Here is a 23242-nt window from a genome sequence, read left to right as displayed (position 1 = left end):
AACGACTCACTATCTCTATTAGTTTAATCTCTCTCACAGCAGCCCAACGTTCCATCTTCCACTGCTTCTTCCATCTCGCTGATGTCATCACTTCCTGTGTCTGCTGAACCCCCCACCCCCCCACCCCCCGGCCCGCCTGCACTTGGCTGCAGCCCAAGAATCTGCGATAGTTGAATATAAAGAGACATTTCTGACAAGAGAGTGTGTTGCCAAATGGTTTTTATTAGTATCAAAGTATTCAAATAATTCAAATCAATGTTGCAATTTTCTGCATATTTGAAAGAAAACAATGTCCATCAGGTATCACAGCTCACATCAGGATCTGCAAGCAAAGTCTCTGCATATTCCAAGAAACTTCCTGGTAGCTGTGAGGCAAAGTTAGGTCCATAAAGACAGTCTCTGCTCTTCCAAATCTTGCTCCCTGTCCTCTGTTGACACTCCGTCCAGTCTCTGAAATTTCACCCTCCTCTATTTTCCTGCACGGTCCCAGTCACCAGTGTGACCTCTGCTCAGTTCTTCCCCATTGTCTAACTGGGTCAAAACATGCCGGTGGCAGCGCAGCGCACGGGTCCTCCCTCAGTGTCCATCGTGGTTTCCACCCAGCCCGTCAGCACCGGAACACCAGTCCACGCTTTCCGTCTGAGCTGGAACCAATCCAGCCAGAACCAACAGTGGTGACCCACAGCTTGCACCGGGCTCCAGCCGCAGCCTCGTATTCCACACAAGTGAGGCAGAAAGGCTTGAAGCTCGGGTCCTTGACTTTCATTTCATCACCTTCCCCGTCGTCATGTAAAGCAGCGCGGGCGGAGCGTCTCCTCAGCGCTCCGGGAGGGTGATGGTGGGCACCCAGTCATACACGCTGCGGCTCTCCTCGCAGAACAGGCTCAGTTTGTCCAGAGATGGGTTTTTCCACGGGTTCGCACTGGGACTCTGGAAGGAAAACAAGGAGACGTTCAGACTCAGACACGGGAATCCAGACGGGGAGGGTGGGGGGGTGATGATGATGCATGCATGATTCACCGGCTGCTGCGGTGCGTCTGGGGAAACTTACCGTGACAAGAATGCAGTGCACGTCTTTGGGTTCGCCGCTCTCGTCCGCGCCCACGAGGTCGGCCAGGCGCTCGATGTCGTTGACGCGCACCACGTTGATGTCGTTGTCGAAGCAAAACGCCTGGATGAGCGTGAAGTGGATCTGGAGGGCGATGTCGCACTGGTACTCCTCATCGGTGGCGAGCACGCAAAACGCCACGCTGTCTGGGTCACTGTGGGAGGACGAGAGTAAAAGCGCGATCAGATCTCCAGGTCCGTGCGTTTCTTTTTCGTAAAAAAGAAGAAGTTCACGACGCCGGCTGCGATACTTACACATTCATGACTTTGGCGGATTCGTAAACTCCAACTGTGATGTAGTCCTGCTTCTTAGCAGCGACCAGCAGCTCCTCCAGGGCTGCGCCTGCACTTTGCACCCTTCACAAAGAAAAACGCACCCCATCAGCACACGGCGCAAGCAAAACCAACCCCAAAAATAAGCCAGTTAAATAAAAGGTGGAATATTTACCTATCTGTGTTTTCCATGGCGTTCTCCTGTTCGTGGATCTCTTCCAGAGTCATAGTTATAATCCAAAGGCGATCGTGATTGAGCTGTGAACTGAAATAGGCTCTCTGCTCCGGTCTCTGATCTGCTCTCTGTGCGTCTCCAGTGTTATTCTGAGCTCTCGCCGGCCCGTGGGAGGATTTATAGTTGCGCTGAGTCGTTTCTCGTCAAGGGGCGGGCCTATGCCCCACACGCCTCTTCCTATTGGCTGACGGAGCGGCCGGAGGGGGAAGGAAAGCAAAAGTCCCCCGCACCAGTTTCTCGAAACATGTTGACAGCCCCACGTGGGGTTAAGATTAACCAAGAAACCCCCCTCTTCCTCCTCCTCCTCCATCTAACCTTGTTTCACCACCTGCAGCGCCTCCTCACCTCGTCAACATTCAGCCTCACCGTGAACTAAATATTCCAATCCTGTTTACGCTGGACTTTCCCAGCACAGCTGACGTAACGCAGGAGGGGGGGGGGGGGGGCAGTGGATCGATGCAAAACATTTCAGGTCATTTCATAAGGCACACTATCCGTTTACTGCATCGTGCAATGTTGCAGGAATAAACGAGATTTTCTGTATTTTGTTGCACTCTAACTTTAGGGAATACCGGGAATTCTGCTTCGTGTTTTGTTGTATAATTTCTAGACATCAAACGCTTTCCCTTCCTGCGCGCATTGACTGTACTAAGAAAACAAATTTTTCCTGTAAATATTTATTTTGGTTGAACAAGTGCGTTCATTACTTTATGGCGCAAACATGTGCAAAGTGGACTTCCCGATCAAGGAGTAATCACTGAGGCGTTATTTATAGATCTTGCCCTGAAACGCCTCAGCAGGACACGCACCTGCGCGCATGCGCAACCTGGCGCGTTATTTAACGCCGTCCGACGTACGAGAAACTTCTCATCACAACCAGATCTGGGGGACAGGTCTGACCCCAACTGACTTCTGGGTAAAGTTGACTGATAATTTCTTCAAATTGTCACAGTCGTGCGCAGTCGTGCGCAGTCGTGCATCCCCTACTTGCCCCCCTCAAACACACACACACCCACACACACACCTAGCCAGCAGATGCCCGACAGATGCGCCACGTGCCGTGACCGGCGGCGTTATAATCTTATCAGCAGGAACGCGTGTGTGCGTGCATGTGTGTGTGTGTGTGTGTGTGTGTGTGTGTGTGTGTGTGTGTGTGTGTGTGTGTGTGTGTTCAAACAGAAATCTATTAACTTAATAATAAACTAGTATAAGATATTTTTGGGAAAACGTCATTAACTTTGCGATTTTTGAACCAGTGACAAAGAAAACGCGCGTTTCCTCGTACATGCCGACTCGAACTGTAAACCGGCCTAATCTTTGGCAGCAAATGAAGCCGTCCACATGACGATTAGCCGGGTTGATGTTTAACCTGGATTCTTGCGTCTCATCTCGGCCGAAATATTGTCCGACGGCGCCCCCTGTCGGCGACGCGAGAGGCACTGTGACCTTTCCCCTTCCGCAAAACTAGTCTCAACATGTTGATCGAGCACATGAGTCAGGGTTCCAACACAACACTTGTGAGTCACCAAACAGCCCCCGTCTGCCTCCTGTTTTCGCCCGACAGCTGAGGTTGCATCTTACGTCGGGCAAATATTGTTTGTCAGCTTTAAAAAATTACATTTAACGTAGAATAAGCAATAAATCTGCAGTTTCATTGGAATATTTAAGTATTTGATATTTGCCTGCCAGCGTACCAGTAGGACTGATAAATATGTAGTGTTGCGTAAATGTTACCACAGCTGTAAACATGTTTACAGATAGTTTTGTCCTAGGATGGCGGAATGGCTGTTGCACATGCATGTTTGATAATCAGTCGAATTAATGTCTATAAACACATCAATTGTTTCCATGATGTATAAAAACTTTATTATAATAGTCCAGACATGACATACATAAAAGTTTCAATGTACAGAAGAGCCACAATCATTTAAGCCTATTTACATTCCCTTCTATGTCAAATGTCAGTGCATTTGGACATTTAAAATCTCATTCACCTTTAAGAAAAATTTTTTTCCTATATAACACATGTATCATTTTTTACATTAATGCAACAACGATAATAGTAAAATACAATACACAAACAAAAAAATGTTTCGCTGAAAAAACAGGTCATTACATTTTCCTGCAAGACGTTTTATCGAGTCAACACCTGACGTGATAATACAGTAAGATCTGTCCCATAGAGCCATAAATGAGGGGCATCAAACATAGACTGAACTCCTAAAAATGTCTGTCCTGTTCTATTGTGTTGACGTTTTATTCTTTCTTTACTGTACAATGTAAAAACAGCATTCCATGATTTAAAAGAAGCATGGATACCCTTGTTACAAGGGAAATACAAGCAAACTTTACAAGTCTTCTAATGGCCAAATGTCCTGCAATGGCGTTTATAATAAGCGTTTATCATTTGGATCAAGCTCGATGAGTAACAAGCAGCCTAGCTTCTATGATGTGATGGATGTCTCCGGCTATTTTTCTGCAGACTTGTTTTTTTGAATATTCAACAGGAGTAACAAACCCGAGGCGTTTCTGGAATACTAAATAGCGTGATTTTGTGTGACGCCCCCACAGATTAAAAACACAATTGTTCTTCATTAGCACCACTGTGTGAGAGCCTCCAGTACTAAAATGACACGTTCTTAAACGTCAATAACTGATGCTGCTAAAATACGAGAATTTCCAGTAGTTTTTGGCTCACTGGCCTATTAGAATTAAAAAAGAAGCGTGCAAATTAAGTGACAGTAGTTAAAAATATTTAACAGCCCCCCCACCCACCCAGCCAAACATTAAGATTCTGGCTCCCTCTGCTGGACAGGATGAAAAGCACCGCTTTACTACATCTCATCTGAACGGCGCTTCTGTAATATAATGGACGGGGGGTTTCGGTCTATCCAGTTATCTTTAGATCCTGTGACCTCATAAGCCACAGCTCCATCCACAGACCCTTCCTGCAAGATCCCAACAGGACCTGGGGACATCTCTTTAGCTTGGGACGGGGCGGGGAAGTCTGCCGAAGAGTTGCTGTTGACTCCGGTTTCGGAGTCAGACTGCTCCACCCTCTGGTAGTCGGGAGTGTGATTATTCTGCCCGCCAGTGAAGATAGATCCGACGTTCTCCACCTCTGCGTGCGGCACCAGGAGAAGGTCACTCTCTTCAGGCTCGAGGTAAGGGAGGGCGTCGGTGCTTTCAGGTGGCAATGAGCGGAGGGTCCGGGAGATGACTGCAACAATAACGGGAAGATAGAAGCTCGGTAAAAGAAAAGAATCGACAATACTCTGACATAATTAGCCATGAAAGGATCAACAACCCTACAAAAACTGAGAAATGAAAGCCCAATTTGACCCCAATTTACCAGAAGAAGGGGTGTAGAGTTCCTTCTCTTGTGTGGTTTTGCCGAATGGATTGACTGATGGGAAGATGATGAGACAGAAAGAGAGCAGGAACACCTGAAGGCAAGACCGACAGAAGAGTGAGAGCAGCAAAACAAAACCCAGCTGAGGTGTGAAGCAGAACTACTTAACATTTCTGAGAAATTCAAAGGAAAGAGCACTTACCATAACACAAGTACTGGTTGTGCTGGCCTTCATGGTTGACATCTTCACCATGGTCTGCAGCTTCTTCAGTTGTTCTATCAAGGACCTGCGAAAGCAAAGGAAAAGCATTTAGTAGAACAAACCTTTTAAAAAGCCATATGACATGTGACATTTCTCTCACATGTTCTGTTTCTGAAGCAGCTGGACTTTCTTCTGCAGCTCCAGGTTGTGTGCGGTGCAGATGGCAACCCTGCGTTACACAGACGTTCATATTAGCGTTTGGCTAACTGATGAGCACAGACTCTTCAATTTAGTTATGCGTAATAACATAAACCATTTGGTCAAATTTAGAATTGTGCAACGTAAATAACCGATGGGCCACAATCCAACCAGGTTTTCTGACCTACCAGGTAAACTACTCACCATGGCCGGGAGGACATAAAACCTGGCTGGATTGCGGCGCTGGAGGACTGGATTTCGATACCCCTGACACTCTACTATTCCCTGAACGGCAGGTTCAGTTAAGTCACCTGTTTTCCAGTCCGTCAACATACACCTTCTTCTTCTTACGGCTCTCCTGCGCCGACTGCTTGTTGCGGATTTTCCTCCTGATTCTCTTCAGCGTGCGCTCTTCTGCCTGTTAAACAGAGACAAACCATTCAAATCATCAAAACAACATCAACAATAATTACTGGAGGAAAAGACAAAGAGTGGTGATGTAGTGGTGCTGGAGCTGGTTCCACAGCTGGTTTAGGTGGGTGTTTGTCAGCGGTACCTTTGTGAGAGGCATGTCTGTGGGAATAGTCGCCCCCTCCTTGGACAAAAGTCTCTTCTCCTCCTCAGTGAGCACAATCTCTTTAAACTGGAACTGTGATGACGAACAACCAGCGACGGCTGATTAGAACTCACGCTTGCAACCTGGGATGTTGTAACATTGCGTTTGAAGAGTTGAACTGACCTGCTCTGGTTTACTGAGCACAGCTGAGTTCTGCAGCAGGTCCTCCATGGCCAAAGTGCACGGCACAGTGGGTTCGTCCTCCACCGCCTCACTCACCAAGTCGTCTAACACACCAAGAAAGACATTTCAGCTAGGATCAAATCAGAAGGATTTAACTGCTCCATTGTTAAAGCCTGCTGCTGAGCTCAGAACTATCAGGCTGCCTTCATCACACCTACCCAGATCAATGAAGACGTCTCTGTCTGGTTTCTCCGCCCTGACGCTCTGAAGGACGTCCATGTATTCCTCACCGCTCTGAAGCAGAGCGTAGCTATGATCCGTCTGGACAGTTAAGGCCTCCTGGCTTTCTGGCTGCATCTCTTCGGGGACCAGTGCAGAGTCCGAGTGGACCGGGCTCGGCTGAGAGTGGCTGGGACTCGCCACCACGTCCGTGTCACTGCCCTGGGGGCTCAGACACCCCAGGAGGTTGTTGTGTCCAACCCCCGTGCTGCTGTCATCAGAGATACCGCTGTCGCTGCCCACAGGGGAACGAGAGGGACAGAACGTTTCCATGTTGCTGTCTCCTTCCAGCAAGCTGGACAGGAAGTCTTCGGTGTCCACACCAGTCAACATCTGGCAGGGAAAACAAACTGATTAGGCTCTAAAACCACAAAGTCTGTAAAGTAATCATGGCTTGAGAGATTTTGGCTGTTCTTTCTATTTATATGTACAAGCCATAAAAGTGTTTGCACGACCCCAGTTATATAACGGTGTAAACAAACGCAGAGACACAGCATCCCAGGCAAATGCTCACATCTTGTTCAGACAGCCAGGACTCCATGAGGCCGTTCTCGACAGGAAACAGAGGCTCGACGAGCCCATTCTCTTCACCCTGGAAAAACAAACCCAACAGGTCCGTTCCATCCATGTCTGGAAGGTCCTCAGCGAAAGACATCTGCAGCAAAACAGGTTGGAAATCAGTCAACAGTACATCAATGATTGGGAACAGGATTGGCTTTACACTAAAGCGTGACGTCACTCCTGATGCCGACAATGACATCTTGTAATTAAAGGAAAAAAAATATATATATATACCGTGTTAAGCTATTAGGAACATGATTTCCATGAATCCTGACAAAGAGTGTTTGTTTTCTAAACATACAATACAATTATTTTTTTTTTAATGCTGCTCTTCATAGTGATCTGTGGGTAGAACCTGAAGCACTTTCACTGTTTCCCTGCTTCAAATCACTGAAAGTGTCAGTCGGGTTAAGTCATGGAGTGCTCTTTGCGGGTTGTGCGCAGGCTGCACAATCTTTAATAGTAGAAAGACACGTTTGTGTTCACCCACGGCACAAATCTTGCGGTTCGGCCCATTTTCCTTGCAGCTGGTCTTCACAGTGACGGCTGCAGGACATGGGTGAAAATGTTCCGGAGGCAACAATCTAAACATTTACGGTGACGTGGAAGAGGTAATGTTAAACGGACCTGGTGATGAGACGCGCACATGAGACTATATTCAATATTGCGTCATCGCCACGTTCACGCCATGACCTCATCTTGTCGTGGGCCACGCCCACACAAGCCCTTTGTCACGAGATCCGCACAATAATCAAATGTCAAAACAAATACAACAGTTATCCTGCAGAAATCAACGATATCTGCAGAGCACAAACCAAGAGGAAAACAATAATTATTTATTTATGAATGAGGTGTAGAGCACTGTCAGACATAAGCATGGGCTTGGAGCGTGGGGCTTTGTGTGTCTACAGCCCTGTTTCTTGTTGTATTGCATACAAACGCGAATTACAACTCGTATTTCGTTCTATAATGAAAATACGATGCCACTTATAAACATTGAAGATATTTTTATCGCCACTATGGGCCACTACTGGCTTAATTATGCTAGCAAGAGGGCGCCGTCTAACGTGCCTTTTAAATACATCAATTTGTCATCTAACACCTTTATTTGCTTACCGTTCGATGGGGGAAAGCAAATTACCATTCGACCGAGTACGTCCTTTTTGTGTCTCTCAGTTTCTACTCTGCGTTTCTTCTCTGTTCTACAGTCACAGCGCTTCCTCCCGAAACCACCTTCCAACAAGGCAAAAAATGCGTCATCGCGTAAAGGCGGAAGTGGGTCATGTGATTTGCGAGGGCAGCTGGGAAATGTAGTACGCATAGAGAAAAGCGGCTTTATCGTGCCAGCATTAAATGAAAATTTGGAGATCTACAAATAAAGTGTTTACTAAGCAACAAAGGAAAACACAAAGTATGCATCGTTAAACTCGGTCTTATTCCTAACATTCATATAATCACCTCAGCTGGTAGAAATTTGAATGCTCAGTAAAGTTATGGCTAACTTCTGAGAGATTCTGCAGATTTAAGGGCCTAGAATCTAGGGACCGAATGTTACACTTTTGTATTCATTTTCTTATCAACTTCTGCTGCTATTTAACGTTGCTTATTTTCTTTGTTTTTAGTTTTGATTTCTATTTGGAGGACTTTTTCAAGTCAAAACCTGGTGGTGAACATTCTATACTTCCCCATGCTTGACAACATGCTCAGTGAGCAATATTTTTTTTTAAAGCAATATTTCATGAGGTCTTCCAATTCCATTTTGTTAATCGCTTCACATTTGTAAAAAAAAAAAAAAAAAAAAAACACCTTAAAATGTCCTTTTAATTGAATGATCACATGAACAGTGACATGAATTTAGATGATGTCATGATGAAAATGATTTTCAGGTAAAGCAGAAGAATGAATTTGCCGCATGAACAACTATGACACTAAAGACACATCCTAATATACACCAACATGTCAGCTCATCTTTATTTGATATGTTGGTATGTAAAACTTAATGACGTTTTAGGTTTCAGGCCACCAGATTATTAGAGTGATCAGAGTGAGGTCATTCAGTTATTCCTTATTACATCTCATACATCACACATGAACGTACTCCGAGCACTCTTTATTCATATTATTACAAGATATAAAACTAAGGCATCAAAGAAAAGTGCAATTCAGCATTAAAGACATTTCTAACGTCGCCTACACACTCCTTTCTGCTTCTGTAGTTTGAATTTCATGTTGCTACATTGAGTTTTATTGGTGTTCCAGCACAACTGAGAATGGATGTGGGAGATCTGGCCTGCCTCACTGAATATCATGCAATCCATTAATCAATATAATTCATTAGATTTCAAAAAATTCTCCTTGTTTCAGCAGCCACATATATTTTGATAAAGGCTAAATGAAACATGCCAAAATAAAACCCCAGCTTTCAGGTGCTGAGTGATATTATATATGCCATTAATTCTGTTAGAAATGTTGATAGAAAAAGCACTTATTATTCCAATGTGATTTGATTCCTGATTTGTTTATCCAGAAGGAAGGAAAACATGTGGTCACAGAATCACACATAGCTTAGATGTGTGTCTTAAACTACGATACACTTTTAGCTTTTCCTTCTTATTTGTTGGGCCGACCACTTTCGTGACCTTGGCCACGGTCTCCAGTGCCCGTCTCTTGTGCGCACGGTGCAGCAGGATCCTGTAGACCCCTGTGATGGAGCTCCTGCAGTCTTTCCCCTGGTTGTTGAGCAGGTGCTCTGAAGTGATTCCTAACGTGTCCAGCGCTGCCTTTATGGCCAGGTCTTCCTCTCCGAGTTCAGAGGGCTCGCTCTCTACTAGATAGGAGGGGTCTAGTTTAAAGGGCTCCAAGGCACATGGGAAGTCCTCAGGAAGCAGCCACTCACAACCCATCATCTGCTCCAAAGTACAGCGGTCAGACGGTGCAGGCTGAAGGATTCCCCGGATAAGCCTCTGGCAGGCCTCTGGCACCCATGAGGGTAAAGTGTACGTCCCTTCCAGGATGCATCGTTTCAGCTTGGCCACGGTGTCGGCCCTGAAAGGCATGGTGCCCGTCACCATGAAGAACAGCATCACCCCCAGAGCCCAGATGTCCACAAAAACACCCACGTAATGCTCGTCCCGAAAGAGCTCGGGTGCTGCGTAAGGTGGAGAGCCGCAGAACGTGTTGAGCATCTCCGTACGGTGGCTCAGTGTGCTGAAGCCAAAGTCCCCCACCTTCACACAAGAGCTGCTGGTGTAGAAGACATTTTCCGCCTTCAGGTCGCGGTGGATGATGTTGTTTTCATGCTGTGGTACACAAGGAGAAACTCTGTTACAACCACTGCTTTCCAACAGCCTGGATTTGATGTCAATAAAGTGGCCCTATTTCTTTAATAAATGGTTCTGTTTGGGTTTGTGTAACTTTAGGGCTTTGGGGTTGTAGGTCTCATTTTGATGACATTTCTTGTGGTGCTAACTTTATTACTGACTGCCTTAACACCACCAAGGAGGCACACTCAAAAATGCAATCAAGAAAAGAAGAAAAGGTTGAGAACCATTGTTTTAACTAATGAAACTTCTCAATCGGTGGCTATGCGCTGACTGTGGGATGTGAGGTGAAATCAAAGCATTCATTTTGTCATCTCAACCATAGTAACTGCTGCTTAAACAGGTTCAAGGTGGGCTAACCCTAACCCTAACCTTATAAAGAAGCAGAAACCTTCTCATTTTTTAAAAAAAAAATCAATAGTCTTAAACTTCATGTAAATAAATCAAACGGACTGACTCCATATCAGAACTGTTCTGTGATCACGCTGTTGTTTCGGTGTACTGACCATATGTTTAACAGCAGAGACGATCTGAGCAAAGACGATCTTGCTTTCAGAGTCGGACAGTTTCCCCTCTGTGGTTATCTTGGTGTAGAGCTCTCCACCCCCAGCATACTCCATCACCAGGTGTAACCTTGACAAGGTCTCCACGACCTGCAGAGGGAATCATACAGATTCAGCCTGATTACAGAAGTGGTTTATGGATGAGTCAGTGTGCTGGTGTACGCTTCAAACCTCATAGAGGCGAATGATGTTGGGGTGATGCAGCTTCTCCATGCTGGAGATCTCTCTGGACAGCAGCCGCTGTGTCTTCTGATCCAGTTTGGTTTTGTCCAGAATCTTTATGGCAACTTTGTCTAAGGGAGACAAAACAATCATCAATAACCTATCAAGAAGGCTTTGGTGTCAGGGGAAGCTTTTGTAAATTTGTAAATTTAAATGAAAATGGAAGTCCGCAACTGTAAAAAGATCAGCTGTTAGAATAACTGCAGCCATCAATGTGTCACATCAATCACCTGAAGATATTAGACAAGAGCTTCTTTCATCTCAGACAACAGAATGCAAAATCAGTTTTGCTCTTTATGTGGTGATATTCAGGGTAATTGCTCATTTTTTAAATAAAGTATCTTAGAGCTGAACTGTGATCATGAGGAGGAAGATTGAAAATGACAGCAGCTTGACCTTGAAAAGACAAAAAGCAAACATCTGATATCTTTTCTGTACGCTGCTAAATGATGCATTCAGCCAAGTAAGATTGATCCCAGGTAACCAAACACCATAAAGTCATGAAGCAACATTATGCTGAGACATCTCATTTTGTTCAGCGTGCATTATTCAGAGCAGTGTTTGGATTTCAGGGCTATGACGGGTCATTTCGTTTGTGACGCAGGTTCAGAGTGTAGAATAGGCCAGTGTGGTGAAAGGAACACATTTAGATGAGCGTGAGACAGAGATGCACATACATTCTCCACCATCTCAGCCTCACATGAGGCATGAGGCGATTTTAGCTGTAGCTAAGGAAACTGGAGAGCCCTAATCAATCATTTGTTCAAGGGCAGCAGCCGGTGTGTCCCCTCTGTGGCTGCATCAGCCACCTGAGCAGCTATGGCTCACTCTAACTGCATAAGGACGCACTCAAGAGCCCATCAGTGGAAACAACTTGAGAGCCAAATGAGGTCGCAGAGAACGAGGGTCATGGTTTAATTCTTTATTCACTCGCATTTTTAACAGATGTAATGGTGAAACTTGCGCTTTCGTACCTTTGGTCAGGGCGTGAATTCCTAGTTTGACGTGGGAAAAATTCCCACAGCCGATTTCTCCTCGAATTTTGTAAAATCCGATCCTCCTGCCCACGGTCAGCTCTCGGACCACCCTGTGATCACATGACCGTACAGTCAAAGTGCTAAACATTTGATCAAATATCAAAAACAACAACCTTGATAAATGATACACCTTCATACCTTTCATCCTGGCACATATCAAGGTTCAGTCTTTCCAGGGGAGTGAGACGGCGGACGCTGGCCCCCTCGTCATCCGTGTTGATGTCTGAGCTGTCCTGGTGGCTCCAGCGGTTGAATCTCGGGACGCCGGCGATGACAGCTGTGCTTCCCACTGAGGCTTGGACAGAGCCTCCATTAGAATCCACAGCCTCTGCAGCAGACGCTGAGATGCTTGCGGCCGTGGCTGCCCTGGAGCCTGTCCTGGCTGCAGCCTCAGCCCCTTCTGGGCTGCTCTCAGAGGGACATACAGCAGTCATCCTGCAAGGAATATAAATATTAACGTCAGCACACCAGACTACATTATAGCACCATCCAGTCGGTAGCAGCAATGTTTTATTCTGTCTTTAGCAGATCTGATGGTTGTTTCTTAAATGGCCAACCTACCAAAATCCTTGACTTACCTTCTACTTTCTACACCATTCAGAGGCTACATTTTTCAGTGCTGCTGTCTACACCATGCAAAGGTTATGAGGGATGGCTTTGTGCATTAGTCCTCCACAGCAGACAATTTATCTCCTGCAGGCTGGCACTGATGTGGTCATGTTCTCTCCCCAGTATCCAGCAGGAACAGCCTCAGCGTTCCTTCTGTGTAGCCGTCGAGGGAAAGGTGAGGAGGCGGGTCAGCCGCGTCATGGCTATGGGATTTATGCCGCCCGTTGTCCCCAACTGAGGAGCTCTGTGGAGCATTAATAGCTTCGTTTGAGAGTGCAGGGTATAAATAGGCAACAGGTTGAGGAGGAGGGAAAGAGGGGATGGGCTGTGTGGGGTGGGGGGAGCGGGGTGTAGGAAAAAGGTTGAACAGATGATAGTGTCAGGCAGCAGCCATGGGATGGTCAGTGGGACACGCTGCATTAAGGCAGGAGAGAAATGCTTCAATAGCATCTGAGCTACTTAATATCATTTTAACATCTGCATGTTCATTTTGGTCACAAAGAAAATAAAAATCTGTCAAATAAACTAACTCTCTTCTGCTCCTTTTGTTCATTTAATCCTGTTCATTATCTTCCTTCAGCTAATACCTATTGTAATCCGAATTTAATTTAGTGCTCGAGTCCTGCGCCAAGAACAGCACAGGCAGCATGGGTGTGGGTGTGGGTGGTAACATGCTCATGGGTAGGCTTGGAATGAAGTGATAATTGCATGGTGTCACCATGCAATAACAAATTTAGCCAAATAGAGTAAATTAAACCAAATATAATGGAGATGTTTTGGAACGTCTAATAGAGATTATTGGAGCTTCCACCATCATTGAACTTTGAATAAAAAGGACAGCACCTATATAGATGTACCGTATATCATTTGGTCAAGGTCGTGTAACTGAACTACAGAATGTAAAGCAGTTTAGTTTGTTCAGGAAAAGGCACTGAAACTGGGTGTGTGAGAAGCAGGAGTTGAATTGGTCAACTTCTACTGGTATATTTTATCCCCCAGCTCTCTGTTAACATGAATGAATCAGAGCCCCGTCGGTAAATCAAAGTGGCCCCCTTCTGCAGGGGCCTTGATGCTGGCGACACTGAGAAGCCTTTCTGCTCTCGCAGCATGAATATCTACGCATTGATCTCGGGCTAGAGGAAAAGGACCTGTGAAGAGAGAAGAGGCTTCTGTTTTAGAGCACAAAGCTACAAGCCCCACCAGCCTTTTATGTTTTTATCAATAAAAACACAAGAGGAGGGAACTGATTGAGACGAACAACCATGATAAAAGGGAACTGGGGTTATTTGCAGATTACCTGTGTGTCCAGGTCATAGTCTTTTCTAATGCTTCACACTTTTTTCACTTCAAAAGTTCTCTCGTCCTCTAACAAGTGTGACAAGTGAAGGTTGGGTATCGCCACAGTCCTTCTGAATACTAACGGATGACCGGGTCGCTTTCTTCACATCAATCTGGTTGCTTAGTGATGATCGCCGACTCGGTTTGTTTGTCTTCCTTGCTGAGGATTAGACATTAAGTGTCAATGGCTGTGAGGAGAGAGAACACACTGTGCCATATCATATGGAGCTGCATTCTGCCTCATTTCTTGCTTATGTGAAGGACTGATGCATAAATGAAAAGTGCACTATAAAACTATCAAAAGCTAAATCCCTATATATAAAAAGCTACAGAAATATAAAAAGCTTAAAAAAAATCATCTGCGACAATAATTTTAAAGCAATAGTGGCAAAAGCATAGTGGTGCAACCATCATTTAAGGATGTGATGCCCTTCTGGTTAAAACACCAAACATGCTCACGACAAGCAGCTTTGAACACAATACGTCATTCCTTCATTGGCTGACACCATCGGCTTATCCAAGTACGGATCCTTAATCTTCACATCAAAGAGAAGGAACCGGACAGGGTTTTCCTGGTGTGCAGATGGTTGCACTGCTCCCGCCCGCGGCTGCTTAGAGACGCTAAAAATGAGGATTGGATGAGCTGTCCAGTGGCGAGCACACATCTATCTGTGAAATACGCAGATAGGACTTGTCTCTAATTGCCCCAGGATCTGCATGTTCCCACACCGACAACGGGTTCCCTCAACACAAATCTCCCCAGTGTATTACCGGTACCTTTCAGTGCACAGCCGTTGAGAATAAAGAGCTCGACAGTGACAAAAAGAGCCGTGACAACAGAGACAGTAGGAAGCCGGTGAAGCCCTCTCTGGAATCTAGAATCCTTCACGATGAATTGAAGGGTTGCAGATTCTTTTTCATTCCTTTATTCTAAATTTCATGAATTCACAAGGTATGGTGCTGTAAACTGGGAATAAATGTGCATTTGTGGCATTTCCTGGCATATTTCAGCCATCTGACAAGCAGCTTATTAGTCGTTAGTGGTTCAAAGAGATGATGAGCAATGTTTGTGGAGCACTTCAACATCAAAAGGACAAAATGCAGCAAGCAGGACACAAGCAGGTCAATTATAGCGTCACAAGTATGGAAATATATTCATCTTCCAATCCTACAAAGAAAGATATCCATTTGAAAATGCATAACAAGTGCATTTATTCCAGTCTTAGTTTTGTTGTTAAGAAATTTAATACACACCTTTTCAATTAAAATAAATACAGATGGTATAGATATATTGTATAACGGCATCTGATGGCATCTAACCAGGTATTATCAGGGGTTCAAAATGAGCATCCAGAACAGTCTGCCTCTAAATCTAAAGATTTGCCCTGGTGTTTTTCCTTACATTGGAAACATCAACATGCATTAGATTTATTTTAAAGACGGATGAAGTGAGCAGCCAAACAATCCCCCATGCTGCAAAACAGATCAACAATGCAACAGGTGAATCTCCACATCCGCTTTTCGTTTGCAGACAATCCAGTTAAAAGAAATAATAAATCAAATAACTGATCACAGTTCAACCGTGTGTGCGTGTTTGTGTCAGCGTGCCTTTTCCCTGCACTACTCATTTATAAATGGGTTTATAAAGCAACACTCTCATCATCCTGTTTTAAATGCAGGCCTTAAATATAAGGATTTCTATTTGGACCGGTGTGGCTATCAGCTCCTTATTTTCACAGAACCCTTGATGTTCGGTCGAGTTTGCAACGTCTCATCGCTGTAAACCACGCAACGAAGCCGGCATTTTCATCCGCACAGAATCAGCATCACAGGATCAAAACTTCAATGCGTGACTTACTTTGTCGGATATCTTCCGCGGAGCCGAGGCGACAGACTTCACTCTGAAATCTTTTTCGCCGTCCGGTGACATTGAACTCAACGTCTCGGCAGCGCTGAGTTTCGCCTGTTGTCAAGGAAAATGAGCCTGATGGGCAGGTGCGGCGACCAATCAGCGACGAGTTTAGGAGTACCCTAACGTCTGTTAACCAATGAGAATCAAGAATCCCACTTCCGCGTAACTTCAGTACCAGGAGCTGTCCAGGCGGCAGCGGAACTCGCCAGGTAACCTGAAGTGTGTGAGGATGAATCAAACTCAGGTGTGCTCGTGAAGTCAGGAGGGGGTTTCAGCTTCGCAACAGCGTGTGTGAGTATGTGTGGTTGAAGGAACCCATTCTCCATTGTGGGTGCTGGTATGGCCAGAGGTCTTCAGGGTGAACCTAAGAGCACGTACCCAGGGTGACCCCTGCTCTTGCCCCGCTCACACACACAAGCAACCCGCGGGAGGTCAGGTTTGTTGCAGCTCTTCATCATAAAAGTTGTTGCTCTGATCATTAGATTCCATAGCTGATGATACCTTATTCTAATCAAAAAGACCCACAAATCCTCACAGCATTTGACATTTAACTCTTTTGTCCATGGGATTATACCAAAAGAATGATGTATCAATATACAGACTAAGACCGACATTCTAGAAAACAAGTTTATTTTTTCTAAAAAAGAAGCCCTAAACATTTGAACCATATCTGTACAATGTTCATTTAGGTACAAATCTTTGTCATTACTGTCAAACATGGGGGAAAATCTTTTTTAACTAGTCTATTATACTCATTTAACCGAAAAGAACCCAGGACTGTTTCTCCTGTTTGGAAAATTATACTCATTACACTAAAACTTATGTGGAGGACTGAATAAACTAGATTTGAAAAAAAAAAATTGCTCAAATTAAAGATCTGGGTTGTTACAAGTTACTTTGGACCTTATTGGTAAATATACTCCATTGAGTTTTTACAGCTTGATAACAAATTTGCCTCCAATCTGTTCAATATTTCATTGGGGAATATGGGGAGCACAAGTATAATGAAGAAAAGGCATAGACATATTGAAGCCCTCTTCACATTAAAAGGTACCTTTGGCATCAGAAATGATGGCATTCATCCAGATATTTAGAGTTCCAAACAGACGACGCCATTTTAGAGATCGATTCCTGTCCAGTCACATGATTGTCACGACAGAATGTTTAGTATCACATATGGACTAAGCTGCCTTTACTCACAGCACTGTATAAGGTCACGTTTAGGGCATCCAAAGTGATTGAGAGACTGGTCTCACTGTGGGTTCTTGTAAAATAAAATCAAAACGTAAAGCAAAGCGCTGCAAAAGAAACCTGGGTAGATAAGGAAATGTCATCCAGCTTTAAAATAAATTAAGGATTATGATGTGTCTTCAAAAAAGGGTTTAGTAGCTGAAGCTGATGGAAAGGGGCATTCATTACAGCGACATCCTGATGTATTATTCCACATGCAGTTTTTTATTTTTAAAAAAAAACAAAAAAAAAACAACATTTCTGCCAGAGAGAAATGCAATTAACGCAAAAAATATATTAAATGACCACGGCTTGTTCGGCTTCGTCAACTTTCACCATTACATCCTCCATCGCCACTTCCACCTGAGAGTTCACCCCCTGCTGCTCCTCTCCGTCATTTGTGGTCACGTGGACCACCTGGATCTCTACCCCTGCCTGCTTTAACCTCTCCACATCCTCCTCGCACATCTCCGCCACACCACCGTCCTCCACCACGACCGTTGTCGTCTCCCCCATCTCGATCATGTCAACTGGCTCCACTGTGACGTGTTCTACGTGGATTCCATCGTCCAGAAGGACCGCCCCGCCTTCTTCGATGCTCTGTGTAGCGATGGCGAGTGCAGCCGCAGCTGGTTCGGCGATGACCACGTCCTCGGCAGGTTTGTTGTCCTCGGACGAATGGACGAGTTTCAGATGGGATTTCAGGTCTTTTGGGTTCGTGAACCACATGTCACACATGGTGCAGTGGTTGGGTTTGTCGCCTGTGTGGATCACGAGGTGGTCTTTGAACTGGTCCCAGCTGTTGAATACGCTGCTGCAGACCTGACAAGGAAACATCCAGAATGAGGTCAGCTAATACACAATCTATTCAGGAAAAAAGGACACTGTGCTGGGGGACGCTACTGTAATTTTAAACCGCTGGTACTCTACATATATGGGTGCCCTGATTATGGAAAATACGTACCTGGCATTCATAGAGCTTCTTTCTTCCTTTCTTGGCCCCGGCCCCGTTCTGACAGGCCGCCATATGGCACTTCAGTGTGCTATTCCTTGCAAATCGCTCATGACAATCTGGACACTCGTACGGCTTTTCCCCTAAAGAGAGCCACACATGAGTTTGAACATGAAAACACAGTGATATTTAATAAGTTGCAACAATAGCGTTGTAAAAAGCAGAACACAAACGGTCTCATTTATTCTTACCGGTGTGCTTCCGCAAGTGCTCCTTAAAGTGGCCAAAGTGGTCAAAGCTTTTTTTACAAAATTCACAAACGTGTAGTTTTTTCTGGGGTTTCTGGTTTTGAGAAAGTTCCTCTGCATCGAAATGAAAGGTGCCAATGTGCTGCTTTAAGGCGCCCTCCCTGGTGTAGGCTTTGCCGCAGTGAATGCACACGTGGGGTTTCTCCAGCGAGCCCACGTGTGTTTTTAAATGCTGCTTGAGGTGGTAGTACAACTTGAAGCCGCGGTCGCACTTGCTACAGCGGAACAGGTTGTCTACTTCAGAGATCTGGACCTCGACGACTTCCACATTCTCCAGCATTTTGGAGGCAGCCACCGTTTCCTCCTGGTACACCACCTCCTGCTGACAACAAACACAAGCAAAATACTTGCTGCACCAAACTAAAAATGGCTTAAATATAGAGTTTATATACAATATGTACCTCATCTATTGCTTCCTTCTTGATGACCTCGAAGGTAGAGTCTCCCTGCTGATACTTGCTGGTAATGTCAGCCAGAAGAGCCAAAGCAGACTCATCTGATCCACCTGAAGCATTCTTCACCGTGTTGACCACCTCCTCCAGCCCCGCTGCTTCTACCTCAATGGCACCTTCCCTTATTACCTCAATCTCCACCTAATAAATAAATAATGAATATATTTTTAACATGAAGTGTTTACAATTACATGTGAAGACAAAACCAGAATGACCCAGATATTTCTTTTACCTGTTCTTCAACTGAAGGGAGTGTTTCTGTGATCACATTAAAAGTCTCCGCAATTTTCCTCTTTTTGCCTTTGTTTTTTGCCGTCAACGGCAGTTTATCTACCCTAGAGAGAAAGAAATCGACGCAATGTATTTGCTGAAAATAGTAAAACCTGTAAGTGAAAATCTTGAACTCGTTTAATATAAAATGATGCTACTACTTTCTCACAATTTAAATTTTCTGTTACATTACATTACTCACTTGTTGCCTTCGAGTGCTTTGAGGGCTTCTTGCATCTGGAGATATTCAGCAGCCTTCCACACATCGTAGGTTTCCTCGTCTCCCGTGACGGCGAGTGTTGCTGTATAAGTGAACTCCATTAGATGGTGAAAGGCTGTGTTACTCACACCTGTATAAGTATGACAAAAAAGGAATTTGATTAATCTTGTCAACAAATTTGCCATGTGTTATGTCATACTTTCTGCACCACCCAAAACCATGAATACCCTGGCGGACAGACCTCCCCCAGTGGGCTTTGACCATGAAGCAACCTACTATTATGTACCTTTGTATTAATACACCTATAGCGTATATATGCTAAACTACAGGTGTAGGTCACAATATGTGGGCCATGTGATTGGTGGTGGTGTGTGATCTCTGACGTTTGATACCTTCTATTTCCACCAATGGCTCCTGGTTAAAATCTTGAAAAAACTTATGGAAAAACTGGCTGCAGGCTGCCAGCACTGCTTTATGGGCTCTGAACTGGTGTCCTGTTATTGATGAAAGATAAGAATAAAACAAAAATACGACACACAGGTATTTCACCAAGGCACAGTGAAAGTACATCCTGCGTACCATCAACAATTAATGTAATATCTGTGAATTGGTCCAACTGCCGTTGTTCATTAAGTTTGTCCATCATGACTTTGTAAAGTGCAGGGTACGCAGTGCTGCCTTCCAGCTCAACAGTCACCTCAGCCACCATCATGGACCTTCTCCTTATCTGAAACAAAAGGAAATTAAGAATTTCTATATTACTGGAACATTTGCATTCACAACTTGTGGTAAAGCATTACGATTGTATCCTTAATGTCCTGCAATATGGACATTCTCCTTTACAAAGCTGGTGTTTTTCCTTCTATAAGTAATGTGGCTGAAATCTGAAGCTTGATAAAATGAAACTGAACCATTGCACTGATGTCATGGCAACAGCCTGTATTCGTGTCAGGATGATCTGGCAATCTTTCTTTATGCCTAGTAACTCCAAAATAGGTTAAACCCTCTAGACAATCTAAACAGGTCTAACTTTATGTGCTCAAATAGCAACGAATAATTCGAACATTAGTGGAATAATGTTACATTCGAATGTTACAATCGAGGCCTGTACGAGCCAGATTTTAAGATAAAACTGATATAAAGTACATGTAATTGCGGAATATGCTGCTAGATTTCCCCAGAGTTTCACTGGAAGGAATCGGTCAACTGACCCAGCCTGTTTCCAGGGTTATTTTCGTTGGTGTGGCTTACAAGCACAGTCGCGGTCTGCTGATACATGTTAGCTTAGGTTAGCAAACACACTTTAAAACCATTCCCCTCCACAGAATTAAAAAGTAAATTGTTTGCCATAAACGAGAAATACATGTGACCAATGTCCAACTTACCGGGTCGCGTATAATGGGTGAAATACGGCAGTATAAAAGAAATAAACATGGTATAACCCCTTACTGGTGCGGGAAAGGGGCCTCTTAGCACACTCGCCATTTCGCATTTGACCATCAACATTACGTCATCAAACCGCGCATTAAAATACACTTTTCTGAAAATGTTTATCGCTTTACAACACAGTGGGTCGAAATGCACATTATAAACAGTTTATATACATACCTTAAGTCTGATTTGGTTGCTTTAAGACGCTGTTTTCGAATATTTTTCCTTCGACGTATGTACCGCTGTTCAACTCTGATTGCTCCAAAAAAGGGCGGTCTTTGCGCACTCGGGCCTCAGTTTCCCAGAGGCCTTTGCGAAGCAGCATGCTGGAGTGGGTTGTCAAGAGGTGAGCGATATTAGAAATTCGTCGACTTGCTTCTTCTTCGTCCTTTTGGTTCATTTACTTGTTGACAACGTCAACGGGTGGAATAAGTATTTCATTAAAGTATTCAGATGCATTTTGTATTCTATCATTTATAGGCATGCGGTTTAAAGTAAAATGATTGCATGTAATGTATGACAGGTGACACGAAAGACCGAGCAATAAAAAGCAAAACAAGAACAAGTATATGCAGTACAGTAAATCAAAATCGTACATTGACTTAAAAAGAAAGATCATTTTGAAGTTGGTCCACATACAAATGAACTTCTGTTTTATGATTTTGGTTGTCCTATAACTAGTTATTTTGTGTTTGGTTCAAATTACAATAAAGTTATGATTTATTAAGAACTGCACTTACAAATATCAAGACCTGTGTGTTCATGTAAGGATTCTACTATTGTTCTGCCCATTTAAACGGGTTTAAATTAAAATGTAACTGCCAATCATAAGCTGAGTCTTGTCCCATTTAAAACTCGATAAGATATGATAAGATTTATTGTCTGTAATAGCCGAGATCACTCTTAGATAATCAAGACGACACAGGCTGTGTCATCAGGTTCTTCCAGAAACAACTGTGAACAACATCAATCTCTCCACCTTCCTTTCCACAAGTTTAGGAAAATGCCTCAACATCACAGTTCTGCACCAATCTGATTGCATGATGGTTGAAATAAAATACCAAACATCGAGTACTCTAACATAGCACACCATCAGTTTAATACTCGATAACGCATGTATATATTCACTTAGTTGCACCCATTTTTCCAGCTTTTTGTGTGATTTTCACTCCCCAAGGAAAGTTTTGATATATTCATACAGTATGTACAGGCCATAATTCTCCAATGTGTCACTGTGACATAGATATAGAGTGTAAATGAGTAACCTTGGAACATAGAACAAACCAGTTGTGACAGGACACTAGTAACACATTGTCTACTGCTTGGATCTGCGCAGTTTATACTTAAAAGCCTGACCCATGTGTGACCTATAATACAGGCGTCTTTGCTTTGTGGTCCACCTGATTACTGCTTTAAACACAGAAATGGGTGCATCCTCCACTGTACCAATCACTTGCTGAAAGAATAACCTTTGAATCCGATGATGTTAAAAGTGATTGCTGCAATCTAGACAAATGGAAGGGAAAAGGAAGAAACACTCCAAAAATGTTAATGCTCCAATCTAACCACATTGCATTTATTATTGAACAGTTTGAGTTTGGTTTAATATCAGAACTGTGAGTTTACATAAAATCTAAATTTGCCGTATCCCTCCATATGTAAAATGGACAAACGTGATGCAATTACAGTTTATGTAAAAGTTAGTTTAATCAACAGTAACTAGACCACTGCCATTTACTTGTTTATGATCTCAATCCTCGTCCATATTTCCTACCATTACCATCTCACTAAATTGTAAATATCTAAATTGCCCTGTTTGTGTGACTCAGAAACATGCAGAACTCAACCCTAAGCCCCGCCCCTTTCTTTTCCACTTCTCTTTTCTGCACTTTGTGTAAAAAAAAAAAATCAAAATTGCGAAATCAAATTCTGTGATGTTAAACTTTGATAAAGTACATCATACAATGTAAAGACCTTTTACCAGTAGCTCCGTGCTCTGTGGTCCATGCATTTTTGGATTTGTGTTTACATAAAGGTAAATTTTTGTTCTCCTGAACTAACAGAAACAAAGAAAAATCATTTCTTCCCCCATTTTGTCGACACAGAGAGTTTTCTTCCTGTGTTTCCTGAAAAACATTGCTGTCAGCAGGCTGCTGGCTGAACTTTGTCCTTCATCTGGGTTGGAAAACAAGTGGGAGAGTATAAAAGGGGGAGCGGGGGAAGACGATGCTTGTTTTTGCTGGAGGAGTTGCTGCAGTTGCGAGTGAGCAGAGAACTTTTTTACCAGTAAGTGAAGGAATTCTGTTTTACATCTTCTATCCAGAAATCTGAAGGTAGTTCTTGGTCTAATCATCTAATGCATAGTTAGCATCTGTAATACTATATTTCAACATAATGAATAAATATTTTTCGCTTAAATGCAAATATTTTCA

At 43.8% G+C, this 23242-nt stretch overlaps 4 protein-coding genes across 7 annotated transcripts; all 4 read right to left on the bottom strand.

Moving 5' to 3' along the window:
• Positions 1 to 202: 202 nt before the first annotated feature.
• Positions 203 to 1715, bottom strand: gadd45ga (growth arrest and DNA-damage-inducible, gamma a). The gene is made up of 4 exons (XM_057033762.1): positions 1556 to 1715; positions 1363 to 1464; positions 1052 to 1262; positions 203 to 930 (listed from the first exon to the last, which is right to left on the bottom strand). Exons 1-4 carry the CDS (start codon positions 1606 to 1608, stop codon positions 817 to 819), a joined length of 480 nt encoding a protein of 159 aa, XP_056889742.1. The 5' UTR covers positions 1609 to 1715; the 3' UTR covers positions 203 to 816.
• Positions 1716 to 3455: 1740 nt separating this feature from the next.
• Positions 3456 to 8223, bottom strand: creb3l3l (cAMP responsive element binding protein 3-like 3 like). The gene is made up of 10 exons (XM_057032303.1): positions 8063 to 8223; positions 6900 to 7040; positions 6325 to 6718; positions 6107 to 6210; positions 5924 to 6016; positions 5679 to 5785; positions 5330 to 5398; positions 5170 to 5254; positions 4968 to 5061; positions 3456 to 4835 (listed from the first exon to the last, which is right to left on the bottom strand). Exons 2-10 carry the CDS (start codon positions 7038 to 7040, stop codon positions 4450 to 4452), a joined length of 1473 nt encoding a protein of 490 aa, XP_056888283.1. The 5' UTR covers positions 8063 to 8223; the 3' UTR covers positions 3456 to 4449.
• Positions 8224 to 8749: 526 nt separating this feature from the next.
• Positions 8750 to 16044, bottom strand: nim1ka (NIM1 serine/threonine protein kinase a). 2 transcript variants are annotated; one of them, XM_057032299.1, is made up of 7 exons: positions 15894 to 16044; positions 12667 to 12941; positions 12227 to 12523; positions 12026 to 12138; positions 11001 to 11122; positions 10773 to 10919; positions 8750 to 10245 (listed from the first exon to the last, which is right to left on the bottom strand). In XM_057032299.1, exons 3-7 carry the CDS (start codon positions 12520 to 12522, stop codon positions 9493 to 9495), a joined length of 1431 nt encoding a protein of 476 aa, XP_056888279.1. In that variant the 5' UTR covers position 12523; positions 12667 to 12941; positions 15894 to 16044; the 3' UTR covers positions 8750 to 9492. The 2 variants fall into 2 exon arrangements, with proteins under 2 accessions (XP_056888279.1, XP_056888280.1); XM_057032300.1 differs by lacking the exon at positions 15894 to 16044 and adding an exon at positions 13995 to 15887.
• Positions 16045 to 16560: 516 nt separating this feature from the next.
• On the bottom strand, positions 16561 to 21134 carry znf131 (zinc finger protein 131). 3 transcript variants are annotated; one of them, XM_057032294.1, is made up of 9 exons: positions 20988 to 21134; positions 19959 to 20106; positions 19772 to 19873; positions 19362 to 19509; positions 19122 to 19224; positions 18839 to 19030; positions 18381 to 18759; positions 18142 to 18272; positions 16561 to 17999 (listed from the first exon to the last, which is right to left on the bottom strand). In XM_057032294.1, exons 2-9 carry the CDS (start codon positions 20089 to 20091, stop codon positions 17475 to 17477), a joined length of 1713 nt encoding a protein of 570 aa, XP_056888274.1. In that variant the 5' UTR covers positions 20092 to 20106; positions 20988 to 21134; the 3' UTR covers positions 16561 to 17474. The 3 variants fall into 3 exon arrangements, with proteins under 3 accessions (XP_056888274.1, XP_056888278.1, XP_056888277.1); XM_057032298.1 differs by having other exon boundaries at positions 18381 to 18756; XM_057032297.1 differs by lacking the exon at positions 20988 to 21134 and adding an exon at positions 20765 to 20897.
• Between the last annotated feature and the right edge of the window lie 2108 nt (positions 21135 to 23242).

Source organism: Takifugu flavidus, chromosome 5 (genome assembly GCF_003711565.1).
Source record: "Takifugu flavidus isolate HTHZ2018 chromosome 5, ASM371156v2, whole genome shotgun sequence".
Taxonomy (NCBI): Eukaryota; Metazoa; Chordata; class Actinopteri; order Tetraodontiformes; family Tetraodontidae; genus Takifugu; species Takifugu flavidus.
Note: the sequence above shows the minus strand (reverse complement) of the source record. Positions and strands in the feature narration are given on the sequence as shown.

Coding starts and splice junctions, on each gene's coding strand:
- gadd45ga (XM_057033762.1), bottom strand. CDS start 1,608: ATGACTCTGGAAGAGATCCACGAACAGGAGAACGCCATGGAAAACACA. Junction 1,465..1,555: donor GCCATGGAAAACACAGATAG/GTAAATATTCCA, acceptor TTCTTTGTGAAG/GGTGCAAAGTGCAGGCGCAG. Junction 1,263..1,362: donor TCCGCCAAAGTCATGAATGT/GTAAGTATCGCA, acceptor GTCCTCCCACAG/TGACCCAGACAGCGTGGCGT.
- znf131 (XM_057032294.1), bottom strand. CDS start 20,091: ATGATGGTGGCTGAGGTGACTGTTGAGCTGGAAGGCAGCACTGCGTAC. Junction 19,225..19,361: donor AAAGCACTCGAAGGCAACAA/GTGAGTAATGTA, acceptor CTTTCTCTCTAG/GGTAGATAAACTGCCGTTGA. Junction 18,000..18,141: donor AGAAGCTCTATGAATGCCAG/GTACGTATTTTC, acceptor TTTCCTTGTCAG/GTCTGCAGCAGCGTATTCAA.
- nim1ka (XM_057032299.1), bottom strand. CDS start 12,522: ATGACTGCTGTATGTCCCTCTGAGAGCAGCCCAGAAGGGGCTGAGGCT. Junction 11,123..12,025: donor AATTCACGCCCTGACCAAAG/GTACGAAAGCGC, acceptor TGTCTCCCTTAG/ACAAAGTTGCCATAAAGATT. Junction 10,246..10,772: donor TCTCTGCTGTTAAACATATG/GTCAGTACACCG, acceptor TGTGTACCACAG/CATGAAAACAACATCATCCA.
- creb3l3l (XM_057032303.1), bottom strand. CDS start 7,040: ATGTCTTTCGCTGAGGACCTTCCAGACATGGATGGAACGGACCTGTTG. Junction 5,255..5,329: donor CTGCTTCAGAAACAGAACAT/GTGAGAGAAATG, acceptor TTGCTTTCGCAG/GTCCTTGATAGAACAACTGA. Junction 5,062..5,169: donor CAACCAGTACTTGTGTTATG/GTAAGTGCTCTT, acceptor TCTTGCCTTCAG/GTGTTCCTGCTCTCTTTCTG.